This window comes from Pisolithus orientalis, assembly GCF_024613125.1.
Source record: "Pisolithus orientalis strain OTSU chromosome Unknown F5J12scaffold_2, whole genome shotgun sequence".
NCBI classification, from domain to species: domain Eukaryota; kingdom Fungi; phylum Basidiomycota; class Agaricomycetes; order Boletales; family Pisolithaceae; genus Pisolithus; species Pisolithus orientalis.
The window spans coordinates 1639891-1656978 of NW_026260783.1; the positions used below are offsets into that span (position 1 = coordinate 1639891).

Sequence of the window (17088 nt, forward strand, 5' to 3'; positions counted from 1 at the left end):
AGACCACAACCAACTCCTTCCACAGATGGTGGATGACCCAGACCATGGCCCATATGGTGACAATGATGATGGTGATGACCTGGAACCTGAGAGTTGTGAGGATGTGAGGTGTAACAATAGTCAGCTTGATGTGTACATGAATCTCTTTTAAACAAGAATTCACTGCTCAACTATCACAGTTTAAAAATGAAGTACCAAAAGCAGAATGTGCTACTTGGGCAGATGGGTGCTGGGCACACCTACAAGGATCTCACAAGCAGCAACAGCACAAAAAATGCTACCTCATTCCTAAACACATTAGTTTACTGACTGTTATCAGCAACAATTGAGAAGGAGTTTTCCTGGTGGGGAGAACTGCATGGGTGGTAGCACACAAATCCTGCATACAACAGCACCTGGAGTGCTGCTGACAGTGGGCAGGATTTGCTGGGCATGCAGTTGAACCCTTCAAGCTGCAGCCAAACCCACCATCTGGAGAATCTGTTGATCCTGCTGCAGGCCTGCCAAATTCATCTCAGCTGGAAGAGGGAAAAATAGAGGAGGGTGGTGACAATTTTCATACTACTGACAACTTTTTTGCAGACAATTCTGAACTGATGAGTGTTGACAATGACCCCCCCCATGTCATGTGCTGAGATGCCATCATTTCCCATACCATCCCCCTCCCCACTCTTCCCTGAGCAAGAGCTGCTGCTGCCCACTGTTGTTCCATTGCCCTCTCCATCCTCCACCAGGTGGCAGTCAACATTGGCCAACCCATCATGTCCCCCCCTTTTTTCTAAACAGTTGTTGCTGTTGTCCCTCCCTGCTAATTCTGAGCAGTTTTCACTTGCCCCCCCACCATCCTTCAATTTTTCCAAGTCATCTGCTGTCATGTCTCCTCCCCCCTCTATGTTTAACAGGGCAAATTCCATCAGCTTGAATGACAACCCCTGTCATAGTCATGTCTTGACCCTGGCCAGACTCAGCCTCACATTCATTTAGTCCAGCCTCAGCCTCACCAACCACTTACCCCAGTTAGTCTAGCATGGTTAACACTGCTTTGCAGTACATGTCACTTCAGTTGAACTCTGCCCGGTCTTGTCCCCAGCCCACCCTGTCCCAGTCTCTGTCACCTTAGTCATACATTACTAATACTAGTCTTACCAATCACCTTAGCAATCTTTGCAAGACTGGCTTTACCAGTCTCTGTACTATAGTTACTTCCAGTATATAAACCCATAGATACTTGGCCTGTATCCCCTCAGTCTGAAACCAACGAAGTTACCCTGATAATCCTGCCTCAGCCTCAGACTTGGACTGAAACCCATGCAAGGGAATAGCACTGCCTTCCCAGTCACTAAGTCCAACCAGTCCACCTCTGTTCCCCTGCTCCCCACCTGTTCCCAACCCTTTGGCCTCATGCCTGCTTCAGTCTCTGGTCCAGTCTCAACCCAGACATCTCAAACTTGACACTCATCATCTTCCCCCCCCAGTGTCACTGCTCTCTCAGATGACAGCAATTCAAAGCTGTCATCAAAGTCATTCTGTAAGTGTGCATGGGAAACCCCTGCTGACAAGCTTTCTTTGGACCTTGTGTGCTTCATTAACTTTTGTTAAGCAATTTCAACAGGCACAGCAGGATAGGTCAGAGGTCAAGTGTCACCAGCTTGAGTATGGATACTGGAGGACCCACCAGAAGGCCACTGCTCTCTCAGCCAATCACAAACACCAACTTACCATACAATGCAAGCTGTTTGCCCATGAGGAGACAATGGCAGCTTGTCAAAGTCATCATTGCCAGAGAAAAAGAAAGGGAGCAAGTTAAGCGCTGGCTAAAATTCTTAAGCACCTGTGTATGGCATTCTGGTTTTCAACATATCTCCACCATTTCTGCAGATACCAAGACCATTCTCACACTTGCTTGTAGTGCTCAGCCACGTGATCTTACCTTCCAAAATTGGAAGGGATTTGCTGCACTCCACACATTTCTACAGCACTCCCTCCAAAAGACACTCATTTCGTTAAATTCTTCTGATATGGCTGCCTCTACATCAATCATTTCACTTGTCCCCTTTGCTAGGGACTGTGGCTACATATATCTACCAGGAGTTCCTACCAGCTTCTGTCCTGAAGCATCCTGGTACATCCCACCCTCGTCTGTGCCCTCTCAGCCCATCCAGCTTGGACAGCATGTTCTTTTTGTCAGTATGACCTCTAGGAGGACATTCTTTGGTCACCTCAGGTCTGTCATTCACTTGGAAAGGTCTTATGTGGTCGTTTCAGTCTCCCCAGTCCAAGAAGCATATGGATCCTTCCTCCCTGCTCCCTGCAAGGTCTTCATACCAGTCTCATCCATCATTCTTCCAAGATTGCGACAGCTACAGTATATTTGCTTCACTGAGAGGATGGTTTGGGGGGGAAGGTTGTGATACCCTATGCTCCTGTCACCCCACAAACCCCCAAAGCTTGACCCCTGTTGACATCTGACTCACCCTGTCCACTTTTGGATGTACTATATCAGCATCAGATTGGTGCTGCCTCCTGTCATCCCACCTTGGCCTAGAAGCGATCTCTTTGAGATGTGACATGCACAGCCTCCCCCTAATGCGATTCCAGTGCGCTTTCCCAGTTCCTGACATTACTTGACTCATACTTTGACATTCTGACTGTCTTTGACTCACCTATTGCCAATACTTACCAATCTTTTGACTTTGCTTACTGATTCTTCACTTTTTGGCTTGCTAATCCTTACCAATGCTTACCAATGCTTTCCAAGACGATTACCCATCACTTACATTCCTTACTCATCAGTTACCAATCACTTACCAAGTGTTTGCACCTTGTTTTCCAAGGGCAACACCCCTGTACTGTATATAAATTACTGTACTTAGATAGCAAAAAAAAGAAGACATCAGAGAGAGCCCCTCTTGCCCACATTTTATCATCACTCAGTAATTCATTCAGCAGCTTCAATAGTTGAGACTTTATTAAGGGTCTAACTATTGTCTACTTTGCTTATCCTTGTCTATCATCCATATACTTCACTCCAAGCCCTCCCTGAGCTCAGTGCAGCTTAGGACATCAAATTAAGTCATCATCCATCCTTCTGTAGGCTGACAGCAGTCTACCCTATCACATTCTCTTGCATTGCTGCTTCTTCTTCATCAGGAGCACCCCCAACCCTCAGCACTCATCTTTGAGTGTTGTAGCTCACAAAAACCCTCCCAAAGAACAGGTTCTACCATCTAGGTACCACATAGGCACACCACCACTCGCTCTTTTTGTCTTTTGTGTTGGTTTTGGTTGGTTTTCACCACTGAACCACACTTTGACTCACATTGCCACTAAGTCCAGTGGTACAAACATGAAAACAAAAGCAAGAAACAAAACACAAGTCCCCCAACCCCTATTCTCTTCTGACCAAGACAACTTCTGGTAGGGAATTCAAACTTGTTCCCTACATCCAAGGGGTGGTTTAGAACTCAACTGTCCCTTGTCACTCTCCTCCTTGCACAGACACCCTTGTCCTTGCACTTGCTCCCCTCAACCTCACCACATATCCCTTGCTCCCTAACCTCACAGAACAACCTTCTCATCCCTTAAAACTCCTTGCCTTCGAACACAGCTCCTTCCACCCAGAGCCACCACCTGGCCTCTCAAACATGCACCCTGCTTCTCGAACTCCTCACCCTCCTCACAGATGACCCCTTTGACCCTCAATCACTCCACAGCCCCCAAACTCCTCGAACCAAACAACCACAGAGGTAACTCCCATCTGGTGGCTGAAGCCCTCGTGCTAAATGTCGCAGAGTGACTTCAAGTTGCCTGCCTTCATCTACTACTTGTTCACTGCTAGAAACAAAACATCTCGAAGTAGCACATGTTCAAACTATAATAAAAGCTGTCACCTTAGGTCTGTAGATCCTCAAACCCTCTTTGATGATAGGTCTTCGACCCTGGCAGGTATAGGCACTAATTTGCTTCAACCTCAAATTTCGGCCTTCCACCTTGCAGCTGGGTGGACAGAGTCTTGATACTAAGTGCCAATGAACAGCTTTGAACTGTCTGTCCCTGTTGATCCTTTTTGCCTTTGCACTAGGGACTCTGTACTTCACAGTAGAATATGCTTGAATCAAAATCAAAAAGAGCACCTTGGCTTTGAATTTCCCCTTCTTGAGTTTTGTCATTAGCTCTTCATGCTCTACTCACAAACCCGCACCATCTTCTTTTCCTTCGGATATCAGCAGCTGCACTTCGACTTTGGTGAGTACCTTAGTCCTGTAGATTCATGAGTAGAGCATCATAAAAACAGAAGACAAAAATGAGCACTCAGGCTTGGTGTGTGAATCCTTGTTGCCTCAAACATGTAGTGTGCAACCTTGTCAACCTGGTAGGCACTCTTTCACTACAAATACTGATGTGCACTCCTCTACACCAGAGGCTGGTACCACTGCATTAAGGTCACTGGAGTCTTTGCCCATACTCCATAGCTCTTCACATGACCTAGAACAACCTAGCCATAAGTAAAACTTTATGAAGAAAAAACAAAACTTCAAGCTGCCAGGTTCATCTGGTATGGTCCCAATGTCTCTTGCATGTTGTGCTACTTCTTCCACTGCTGAAGATTGTTGTCATAGTTCAAGCTGCATTCATTGTGGTCGCTTAACTGTATGTCCATGAGTCCTTTGCTTGAAGTCCATTGTAAACTCTTGTACAGTGGTTGCAACTCATTGTAGACATCTGTGTCTCCTATAATAACAACAATGTAAGCAAGACATTCCAAAACCAAGGCAAAAACTCGAGCTGTCAAGCTCAGGCTCTGCACCCATCATGCTTTGCCTCTGTTGCCTGGCACTTTCAATCTCTTGTGGCCATTGATCCATGCTAAGTCTCATTGTTGTTGCAAGTATCCACCATGCAGCCTCCTGGCCTCCATCATTGAGCAGTTCATAGTAGAACCATTGTACCACACTGCATAACCTGGCATGGACACTCCACTGTCCAGTCTCATATGTCACTGTACTCCTTCATAGAGACCAGGTTTCCCTATAGTAATGGTGCTGTAAGTGAAATGACACAAAATGAAAGAGAAATAATGAGCTGTCAAGCTCAGTGCATGAATCTCCTTCATCTCTCTTCCATTGAATGACTTCTATTGCTTCAAACAACCATCAATCACCAGTGAACTGCATCACCATCCCTCATACTCTTGTTGCCTCTCCTAGTTGCTTGTATGTATTTTGTACCTCTAAACTTGATAGCATTCATTTGTACTTGTCATGTACTCCTGTAAAGTCCCAGCAATGAACTTGCTCTCCATTTGTGATGAAGAGCACTTGTCCTTGGACTCGAGAATGGACAGTGAGGCACTCGAGTTCATGTGAGTTGAATGGGGTGCTGAATGTGGATAGGATGGATTCAGTGTTGGGCATGGATGTGACATAGGGGCTGAGTGTGCATGTGGAGCTGTGCAACCTGCAGTGATATTCAGTTGTGGCACATATGAGAGGGAGAGTGCAGTGTAGAGATTTGTTGAGCTTTGCTGTTGTGCTCTCAGGGTCTAGCCTGAGTTCACTTGGTGTGGTGGAAGAGTAAGAGGGAGGAGGAATGAGCTTGTTCCCTGTGAGTCTGTGTGCATGCATGATGTTCTCAATGAATGTACAATTGAACAGATTATTGTTGTCACCAGTCTGGACATGGGTTTGGCTGTGGCAACACACTCGATATGAGCCACCCTCCACTTGATGGTCTCCAGGTCTGAACATCTCCTGGGCATCATTATGTGCATTGAATGACTTCTCTGGAAAGGGTACTTGCTTGTTGACATTCATGATGTCAGTGCCAATAAATATGACACCTGCAGAACTTGTGTAGACAAGCCCGCAGACATCAGCTGCATTGATGATGGCTCAGGCCTTGATGTAGATGGGTGGGTCTTTCATGCCTCACTGCAGTAAAACTGTCCATATGACATATGCAATGCCCAATTCCTTCGATATATCCAACATGTCCCATTTGTCTTTGACATTTTCCCTGAATAAAATGGGACATCATGATGTCTCTGCACAATATCCAACATGGGGATGGTGTCTCCCATCACTAGTTGTTTGATGATATGTTGACCTATAGATTTGGTTGGTCATCTTGTTCCAGGCCTTCATACTGTAGGCATGCTGTTGCTCAAAGGTTCATTGACACTTTGTAAAAACTTGTGTTCCCTAAAACAATGTAGCTGTAAGTGAAACACTTGAAAGAGAAACATAGAACTTGGGCCTTTGAGCCCATTCAGCATGGTCTTGATACACCTTATGTGTTGTGTGTGGAGTTGCAACTCAGAAATCCACTGTTGTGCTGTATATAGACACATCCCTTCCCTGATGTCATCGTCCACCCTAATATAACCTAACTGTGAGTAAAAAGCCATACAACTAAAATAAAAACTTGGGCTGTCATGCTCAGTGTCCATGTCTGTTGAATCTTGTATCCTCAGTGATTGCTGCCATAGATCAAACTGTAGTCTTCACAGTTGCTTCACTGTACTTTGTTCATGGTTTGTTGTAGCTTCATTGATACCTTGTAAAAAGTCATACTCCCTAAAATAGTGTAGGTGTAAGTAAAATGGCTTAAAGGCAAAACTAACACTTGGGCCTTGGAGCCCACTTGGTGTGGTCTCTATACTCTTCACATGTTGCACATCTTGCTGTGACTTCGAAATTCACTGTTGTAGATCAAACTGCATTTGTCACGCTTGTCTTTCTGTACTCCTGTGGGACCTCAGTTTGTAGTTCTTTGTAGATTCTTGAATAGTGATAGCTAGGATGTAGGTCATGCTTTGTCACCTCTACCCATTTTCCTTAGAGTAGAAATGCTGTAAGTAAAATGCTCTGGAATCAAAATGAAACCTTGAGCTGTAGTGCTCAGTATCTGCATTTGTCACACCTTGTGTCCATTGAACAGCTGTTCCAGCATCATGCAGTCTTTGGTCTGTGCCAAGCATCACTGTCGCTGTTGCTCCAGTCGCTGCCATTGTCCTTGCCAAACCTCTGCATGATCTTCATTCTTAGTTTGTCATAGATACTTGCTCAAGTGTTTGAGCTTGGTAGCCCCCATCACACTCCATGTCCATGGGATGGCTATTCTTGTGTTGCACAGCCTTTGGTTTGTGCCAAGCATCATCATCATCATCATTCTTTGCACTGTGGCCCCCTGGATGTCACTTGCATGTCATCATATACAGTTGCTTTCCCTAAAATAAAGTAGATGTAAGTAATGCATTCCAGAATCAAAACAGACCCTTGGGCCATTGGGCCAAACATCTGTGCTCATCACACCTCATCTCCATTGAATGGCTCTTCCAGCCTTGCATGACCTTCCATCCTGTAGAACTTTGTATTCCCTAAAATGTGGTAACTGTAAGTAAAACACTTCAACTAAAAGACTAAACTCTGGGCCATCAAGCCCAACCAGTGTGGCTTCAACACTGTTTGCATGTCGTGCACCTTGCTGCAATTCTGATACTTGCTGTCATGCTACCCTTGGTAGCTGTCCTCAGGTGTAAGTCCACAAAATCCCTTTGAATGTCTCTCTTCAGGCACTTTGTGGTTGCCATAGTTGTTGCACTGTATATCTCATAGCTTCTGTACTAGACAAAAAGAATAATACCACCTTTGAGCCTTCAGCTTGCTCTGACTGCTTGCCCCATTCATAGTAGCTTTGTTGGATCGCTTTGCATAGTTTTTCTTTGATGGTCCACTGACTTTCCTCATAGGTCATTGCAGTCCATCGTATCATGGCTGCTTGGATGTAGCTTGAGCATTGTCTTGCACATCCATTTTTCCTAGAATAGAGTAGTTGTAAGTAAGACATGGAATCAAAACAAAACCCTTGGGCCATTGAGCCCAGTACCCATGCTCATCGCACCCCATTTCCACTGAATGGCATCTCCTATCTTGTACAGCTGTTGATCTGCTCCAAGTAATGTTGTTGTCATTGTTGTCACCATAGTTGTCACCATGGTTGTCATGGTTGCTCTTGTTGTACTTCTGGGTGAGCTTTGTTTGTAGCTTGTCTTAGAATCTTGAATTGTGATCACCAGAATGTTGGTTGCACTTCATCGCAACCAACTGCTATCCCTAGAATAACATATATGTGAGTAAGGCATCTCGAAATCAAAATGAACTGTTGAGCCATAGAGCTCCATATCTGCACTCTTTGTGCCCCAATCCCATCAAACAGCACATCTGACATTGCTTGGTGATCGATCTGCACTAAGTCTGACTGTCATCATCATTCCTTGTATTGCAATCTTCTGGATCTCAGTTGCTCTTCATTGTACATAGTCATTTTCCCTGGTGTAGAATAGATGTAAGTAAAATCATCTAACACTGAAACAAACCCTTGAGCCCTCAGGCTCAGTATCCATGCTTGTTGTGCCCTGTTTCCATAGCACAGCACTTCCTATCTTGTATGGTCATTTATCTGCACTAGGTAAGGTCATCATTGTTGTCATCGCTGTAGGGAATGTAATTTCCCTATCAGGGGAATTGGTTTATTTTCCTTGTTTTACTTGGTTTTCATTCCTAGATACTTTTTTCTATGAGTTGCACTTAGATTTCGCATTGTTGGTTGCTTAGTCAGCAGTAATGCTACTTGTGTATGGTTTTTTCCTTTAAAAAAAAGAGACAAGTTACCCTAAGATGAGAGACAAGCTCAAGCAGGTCATTCCTTGCACCAAGACAGCCATAGAAGCCTTCAGACAACTACCAGGATCCAGTCCCAGGCTATAGAAGCCCCTTTTGGCCTACATATTCCCCTCAGATATCCCTACTAAACCTCTCTCCTCATTTAAATCCCATGTTCCTACATCACTATCTTGCTACTTGCTGCCTTTGTCACTCTTGTTGTTGTCACTGTCACTTGTAGTCATGGTAGCTTCCATACAGTACCTTGTCCATGCCATTCTTCATATCCTTTGATTGCTGCAATCTTGTGCAGTTGGCCTGTAATACTAGATGCATCAGTATGTAGTACTTGAGTGTGCACAGCCACGATGCACAGAGCGGTCACATGACTCCACTTAGTCAACATTGCAGGACTTTCTGCAGAAGTCCTAATACTGAGTGTGCACATCAATACTCTTGATGAACTGAACTCCTGAATAAAATATATATTGCTGACACTGCACAGCTGCAGAACATTTTAAGTGCAAGGTCATCCACCCTTGCTGCATGCTTCAACACTTCGACTTGCAGAATTTCTTCTGGCAGCTTCCTTCATGTGACCAGCTTCAATGGTCTCTCGATCTCAATCCTTCTTGCAATAACCTTTGACTCAGTACAATTTGTGCATTCCAGCATTCTGTGTGAGTCTATGATCCCTTCATCTGCCAACCTTTTTGCTTCAAGACTGTCTGTGAGCTTTTCAAGCTCTTCAATTTCAACTCTTGTGTGCTTTGTGTGCTCTTCAAGCCTTTCTGCTTCAAATTTGAATGGAATCTTTGACACAAACATGTCATCAGTTAACTGATGTGCTTCCAAGCTGACTGCAGGAGCTTAGATGGGGCCTTCTTTAAGACTTTGATACCTTATACCAACAGTATCAGTAGCTAATTGAGGACTTTGGTGAAAGCAAAACAAGGAACCCCTTCAAGTGCACTTGCTCGCCTCAGATTTGATTGGGACCTTCACAATGAGTGGTTCTTCCACCAGTGCTGGTTTGACTTGCTCGAGCTCTACTTCTTCCTGTAACTCAGTAGTTAGCAGTTCATTTGTACTCAAAGAAAACTCTTTTGTCTGGAAATGGGCTGCTGCTGCTGCTTCAACAAGCCTGCTGGGACTTCGGTCTTCACTCTTTCCCTTCTCAGATGGACTGTGTGGCTGTGCATGACTTGTCAAAGCTACTTCTGGTACTTTCCTGCATATTGGTTGTCAGTGAGTCATGTGTGGCTGTAGATGAAAAACACTTCATAGGTAGATGTTGCTTGTCTGAACTCAATTCCTGGTTGCTTTGTGACTGAATGTACTGTTCTGTGCCTCTCTGAGGTCGCTCCAAGTGAAATCCTTTCTTTAGCAATTTTGCAGCCACAGCTGTTACTTGTTCCATGGGCCATGGGTCATCTGAGTGTCGCTGTTGATCATCACATCGCATTTTCTGAACAATTTCATGCTGGAATCCTTTGTCAAAGCTGTGTAAATAGAGATCTTCAACTTCATCAGCCTCAAGCTGTCTCAAGACCCATAGATATGTCACCAAGTCAAGGAAATGTAGCCTGTAAATTGTTAGCTGCTCCTGTGAATGAACTTTTCTCTTTGCAAGCCTGTCAATGAGATTGTAAATATTGTCTCTCAAATACTGTCAATCCCATTCCCTAGACCCTGGATATAAGCATGCAACAGCCACCATGAACTCAGGCCAGCTCAAATGCTCCTCAACAAACTCATACCAGGCATCAGAACTTGCACTGCCTGCATACCAGCATGCCCATTTGGCCCATTCTTGATCATCAAAACACTCTGCATGTTTGCAAAGTCTTCAGACATTTGCAAGATACCTAAAAAGGTCTGTTGTGCATCCCAAGAATTGTGGTGCATCACTTGAATGTCTTGGTGGCATTCCCTCGATCCACTTTGGCACATTCTCGCAGCTGCTTCATAAAATTTCCACAATCAATTTACCTTCAGAATTTGCTCTTGACTCATGTGACTCTCATGAACATTGCTCACCTGTCAATTTCTGCTCAAGTAGAAGACCTGAAAATTTCCTAAATTCTGAGTGCAGATTGCAGTGAAACTAAAAATTCCAAAAGACTTAGCTAATTGTTCCAAGCACTTGTGGTGATAAGGTGGTGACTTCTTTCTCCAAATGAACAGACCCCCCTTGTGGTGGGCTCCAGATGTAGGAATAGGTAATAGATGTTACCTAGAATTAGTAATTGTCAGAGATGGGCAAGATTTGTGCTCAACCCAAAAGGGAGGTCTCACTGGAGAAAAGAAGTGTAGTAAAAAGGTGAAAAATGCGAACTGAAAAGAATACTTAGCTCTGTTTGTCCAATACCTCTTGACAGTCCTCCTGGCCCTTTGGGTACTCCCCAAAGTAATAATTCTAACTTCAAAAACTTGCTGAAATGTGAGACAACATCACCCTACTACTGAGGGCCTCTGACATGAATTGCTTCCATGGTAAACTGAACTTGCATGAACACAGCATGCATGCTTAGTCAGCAAAATGGCTGCTTGCCACTAAGTCCAGTGGTACAAACATGAAAACAAAAGCAAGAAACAAAACACAAGTCCCCCAACCCCTATTCTCTTCTGACCAAGATGACTTCTTGTAGGGAATTTGAACTTGTTCCCTACAGTGCTCCATCTGGTCATGGGTGACAGGACTGGCCCTGGCCTCAGCACTGGTCTTCTTCATCGAAGGCCCCTCCTCCACATTGTCCTCTTCATCACCTGCACCCTTGAGTACCTTAGCAGATGGGCACCATGACCTCTTCTTCTTCTCACTGGCATGAGGGGACATCATGTCAGCCTTCCTCTTACCCTTGTCAACACCTGGGCTGGCTCCCTGACTGGTCTCACCCTCAACCAGCCACCAGCAGTGCTCCTTGAGTTCATTGCACCAGTTACAAGCCATGTGCTTTTTCTTGCTGTTGGTGCTGTGCACACAGGTCGTGTTGGTCTGGGCACATCAAAGGCAGCTGGTAGAGTGTTAGTCAAAGAGCACCAGTGATGACCATAATAAGACTTACTGAGGGTTCATCACCCCAATGTTATAACCAGCTCTGGTCAAACTACCCACTAGGGCATCTGCCTGCCAGCTCTGCTCTGCTTTCCAGGCTTCTTCAGCCTTGCATGTGGCCTCTACTCTCTGTGCCTCTGCCTCTGTGCATGCCCTCTCCTCTTTGAGCCAGGCTTGCTCCTGCCTCTCAGCCTCCAACCAGGCTTCCTCTTGCACCTTTGCCTTGTGCCTCTTGCATTCAGCCAGTTTTCCCTGGATGGCCTGCTTGTCATTGTCACTGCCTACCTGCAGCTTGACACTTGTTGCCCAGGTCAGGTCAGGCAAGAGGTCTTGGTCATATGGAATTTGGGACTGGTGAATAGACATGATGAAGTGAAGAACCAAACCTAAGGGGGTCCAGTCTTAAGTCCACTGGTTTTCAAGGTCAGACACAAAATTTTCATTCTCAGCATTGTCCTCATTGGAGCCTCATGGGCTTGGCTCCAAGAGGGGGATACTGTCATGACTGTTCCCAGACCACCCTAGACTGGCTCTACCCCAGTCCTGACCAGTCTCATCCAACCCTTGCCCCAGTCCTGGCCTTAACCCTTCAACCCAGAAACATGTTAGCTCATGAGGCACTGCAAGGCAGTGCCCAGTCAAGTTGTTCACTCAGTTGGTACCAGTCCAGTGTAATACCCAGCCCAGCCACAAGCCCTTCCCTGGTTCCCAGTAATCCTTTGTTCATAGTCTTGCTTGATAATATTCTTTGTAACATTACTTACCAATCAGTTTACCAATCATCGCTGTACTGGCACAAACCAGTCTCTGGTGCTACATTACACTTAGGTTACTTCTAGTATTTAAGCCATAGGATAATCTGTTTAGCCTCAGTCTGAAATCAACTTAGTCTTGTCATAACCCAGTCCCCTCTGTTCTCTGTTCTCTGTTCTCTGTCTCCTGCCTCTCAACTGGACTATGGCCCATGCAAGGGAATAGTGCTGCACCTTCAGTTGCTAAGTCCAACAGTCCAACCCCCTTAGTATCTTGTATTATCCTCTGACCCCTGACCAGACTCCAGACTGGCTTTGAACTGGTAAAGACCCAGACTTAACAGAGAGAATACCTAGCCCAATACAACAAGTTAACAAGGGCTTGGAGCATGGAAATCACTGCAGTTCCAACCAACCCCCAACATGCAGGGGCCTGCATCTGGTACCAAGGGAAAACTGACAATGATGGCATACCAGAAGAATTCAATGAAGACTGCTCACAAGATCTCCATGACCTATCACATACCTCACCCAGATCAGCACATGATGCCCTTTTCTCCTACAGCTTCAAAGACATAGATGCACTGTTGGACTCACTTGGCATCCCCTGGGAGCAATCCAAGGATCAACCATTCAGCAGTTCCACTACCTACATTGGCTTCCAATGGGATCTAAAAGACTACATAGTCACCCTCAGCCCAAGCAAGACAATCAAGTACCTTGAAGTGATCCACAAATGGAGAAAATGCCCAGTGCATGTACTACAAGATGTAAAAGAACTCTATGGCAAGTTGCTTCATGTGAGCACAGTTTTACCTCATGGCAGAGCATACCTAACTGGTCTAGAAGTTATGCTCAAAACAGGCACACTAAAGCTGCTTCTTGTTAAGTATGGGTTTACACTTGGGTGACCAGGCTTCAAGACCAGGTGACAGGGCTAAGTCCAGCTGACCAAAGTCAAGGCCAGGAGACAGGGGCCAAGTCCAGTTGGACCAGAGTTAAGGCCAGAGGCCAGGGGCTAAGTCCAGAGGACTGGACTTAAGACCAGGAGCACAGGAACAAGGCCAATAGCATGGGAAACCAACTGGTCTTGGAGTGTGCACAGGGGGAAGCCAGTCTGGGGTTGGATCTACCTCCCTTGGTCTCAGCTTATGTGCTGTACCCTTATGCAAGCCAGGGAGAGGTCTGGGACAGGCACTGGGGATAGCTTAAGGCTCAGCCTTAGCTATAGAGTGGACTCAAGGGGTAATATGGAGTTGAGGGTAATACTTAGTTGATATTCTGACTGGGGTACCACAAAGTATGTACATGGGTTAAAGACATGAGGCTGGTCTGGGGTAATGAACATAGAGCTGGACTTGTTAATAAGCTATTACTGAGATGATTAGCAAGGTGTGGACAGTCATGGAGGCTGTGCCAAGACTAATAGTTAAAGTCCAGGTGACCAGCATAACTGGAGTTGGACACAGGTTTGTACAGTAAGCAAAGATCAGCAAAGGGGACTAGTGTCATGACTGTGCATTCATCCTGGGTCCTCACTTACTCCACTGTAGGGAATGAGTTCAAGTTCCCTAGGAGAATTTGTCTTGGTCAGAAGAAAATAGGGGTTGGGGGACTTGTGTTTTATTTCTTGCTTTTGTTTTTGTGCTTGTACCACTGGACTTAGTGGCAAGCAGCCACATTGCTGACTGAGCATGTGTGCTGTGTTTTTGTGAGTTCAGTTTACCATGGAAGCAGTTCATGTCACAGGCCCTCAGTAGTAGGGTGATATAGTCTTGCATTTCAGTGAGTTTTCGAGGTTAGATTTATTACTTTGGGGAGTACCCAAAGTGCCAGGAGGACTGGCAATAGGTCTAGTATAGCAGGCAGCAAGCAGAGCTAAGTATTCTGTTCTTTTTTTTTTTTGCATTTTTACACTTTTTTACTACACTTCTTTTCTCCAGCAGGAACCTCCCTTTTGGGTTGAGCACAATTCTCACCCATCACTGACAATTACTAATTCTAGGTAACATCTATTACCTATTCCTACATCTGGAGCCCACTGTGAGGGGGGTTCTGTTTGTTTTGGGGAAAGAAGCCACCTCTTTATCACTGCACAAAATTTTTGCTGGATTAATTTGGACAAGCTAAGTACTCAGAATCTCAATTCTAGTTACAGTCTACACTCAGGAACTCTGAAATTTTCAGAACTATTTTTCCAAACAGCAAATGTTGAGCAAGCATCTAAGTCAAAGATCCCTCAAGTTGAGAAACAAATCCAAAGGCAAATTAATAGTCAATTTTCTGCGAAGAAGCCATGAGAATGCGCCAGAAGAACTCGAGGGAATTCCACCAAGGCATTTGAGGGACACACCATGGTTCTCAGGGCATGCATCTGACCTTTTTAGGTATTTCAAAGAGGTTTGAAGTCTTTGTGAGCACAAGAATTGCTTCAATGACCAAGAATGGGCAAAATGGGCTGGCTGGTATGCAGGTGGCAAAGTCTCAGACTCATGGTATGAATTTGTTGAAGATCAGCTGAGTTGCCCCAAGTTTGCAGTGGCCATTGCACACTTATATCCAGGGTCTAGGGAATGGGATCAATGGTATTCAAGGGATGATATTTACAATCTCATTAACAATCTTGCAAGGAGAAAAGTTCATTCACAGGAGGAGCTAACAATTTACAGGTTACATTTCCTCAACTTGGCAACATATCTACAGGTCTCAAGACAGCTTGAGGCTGACAAGGTTGAAGACCTATACTTACACAGCTTTGACAAGGAATTCCAGTGTGAAATCATTCGGAAAATGCGATGTGACGATCAACAACAACATTCAGATGATCCATGGCTCATGCAACAGGTATCATATGCAGCCACAAGACTACTGCACAAAATGTTTCATTTGGAGTGAGTGAAAACAAGCATGGGAGACTACTATGAGCCCCAAAGCAACCAGAGGTCTAGTTTGGACAAGCAACAACTACCTACAAAGTGTTTTCTGCCTACAGCTACACATGACTCACTGACAACCAATGTGCAGGGATCTACAGAATTATCAGGATACATAGAACATGAGAAAGTGTCAAAAGTAGCTTCAACAAGTTGTGCACAGCCATGCAGTCCATCTGAGAAGGCAAATAATGAACACCGAAGTCCTGGCAGGCTTGTCGAAGCAGCAGCAGCAGCAGCCTGTTTTGAGATGAATGAGTTTTCTTCGAGTACAAGTGAACTACTGACTACCAAGTTACAGGAAGTGCCAAAGCTCAAGCAAGTTGAACCAGTGCTGGTGGAAGAACCGCTCATAACAAAGGTCCCAATTGAATTTGAGGCAAATGACAGCACTCATTGAGGTTTTTATCTTGTTCACATCAAGTTTCTCTGATGGCTACTGGTGTGTTGCTACAGGAGTCCTGTCTAGGAGGTCAAGGCAACAAAAGAAGTGGCCTCAGAGTTCCAGCAGTCAGCAAAGATACACATCAGTTAACCAACAACCTATTCATATCAAAGATTCCACTCAAATTTGATGCAGAAAGGCTCGAAGAACAGGTGAAGCCCACAAGAGTCAAAGTCGAAGATCTCGAGACACTCACAGGCAGTCTCAAGGCAAAAAGGTTGGCATATGAGGAGATCACTGACTCACACAGGGTGCCACAATGCATGAATCATACCGAGTTGAAGGTTATTGCAAGAAGAATTGGGATCAAGGAGCCATCAAGGCTTGTCACACAAAGGAAACCACCAGAAGAAGTTTTGCAGGTAGAAATGTTGAAGCACATGGCAAGGGTGGACAACCTCACACTTGAAGTGTTCTGCAATTGTATGGTGCCAGCAATATATATTTTATTCAGAAATTCATTGAGAGTATGAACATGCACACTCGGTATTGGGACTCACACAGAAAGTCCTGCAATGTTGACTAAGTGGAGTCACATGACCTCTCTGCACATCATGGCCATGCACACTCAAGTACTTCATACTGGCACATCTAGTATTACAGGCCAACTATGCAAGATTGTGGCAATTGAAGGATATGAAGAATGGGGTGAACAAGGTACCATATGGAAGCTACCATGACTACAAGTGACAGTGACACCAACAAGAGTAATAACAGCAGTGAATAGCAAGATAGTGACAACAATGACAATCAGACTTGGTGCAGACCAATGGCCTGGCAAGGTTGGATGTGCTGTTTGACAGGATTGGGGCATGAGGAGCACAGATAATGAGCCTGACAGCTCAAAGGTTCATTTTGATTTTGGAACATTTTACTTACATCTATTCTATGCTAGGGAATAGGGAAAACTGGGTTATGCCACAAAGAGCAAGTGACATACAGACAAGTGCAGTACAAGAGATGATGACAACAATGCTTTACATGGAGCAATGGCTGTGCATCGCTAGAATTGCCATTCAGTGGAGACAAGGCTCAATGAGCACAGATGTTGGGCTTGATGGCCCAAGGGTCTGTTTTGATTCTGGAATGCATTACTTACATCTACTCTACCCTAGGGAAAGCAACTGTATACAATGTCATGTGAGCAACATCCAGGCAGCTGCAGTGCAAAGAATGATGATGATGATGATGCTTGACACAGATCAAAGGCCATGTGATATTGGATCAGCTGTTCAAT

At 44.9% G+C, this 17088-nt stretch overlaps 2 protein-coding genes across 2 annotated transcripts; both read right to left on the bottom strand.

Annotated features, from left to right (window-relative positions):
• Positions 1-5246: 5246 nt before the first annotated feature.
• On the bottom strand, positions 5247-6109 carry F5J12DRAFT_712770 (uncharacterized protein; the record flags this gene model as incomplete). The annotated part of the gene is made up of 2 exons (XM_051740784.1): positions 5247-5890; positions 5932-6109. Coding segments are annotated over 2 exons (822 nt in total), but the record flags the coding sequence as incomplete, so codon positions are not given.
• Positions 6110-7042: 933 nt separating this feature from the next.
• On the bottom strand, positions 7043-8005 carry F5J12DRAFT_779410 (uncharacterized protein; the record flags this gene model as incomplete). The annotated part of the gene is made up of 6 exons (XM_051742378.1): positions 7043-7178; positions 7218-7228; positions 7314-7392; positions 7482-7624; positions 7645-7819; positions 7860-8005. The coding sequence occupies 6 exons, from the start codon at positions 8003-8005 to the stop codon at positions 7043-7045; spliced, it is 690 nt and encodes a 229-aa protein (XP_051605067.1).
• Positions 8006-17088: the final 9083 nt, after the last annotated feature.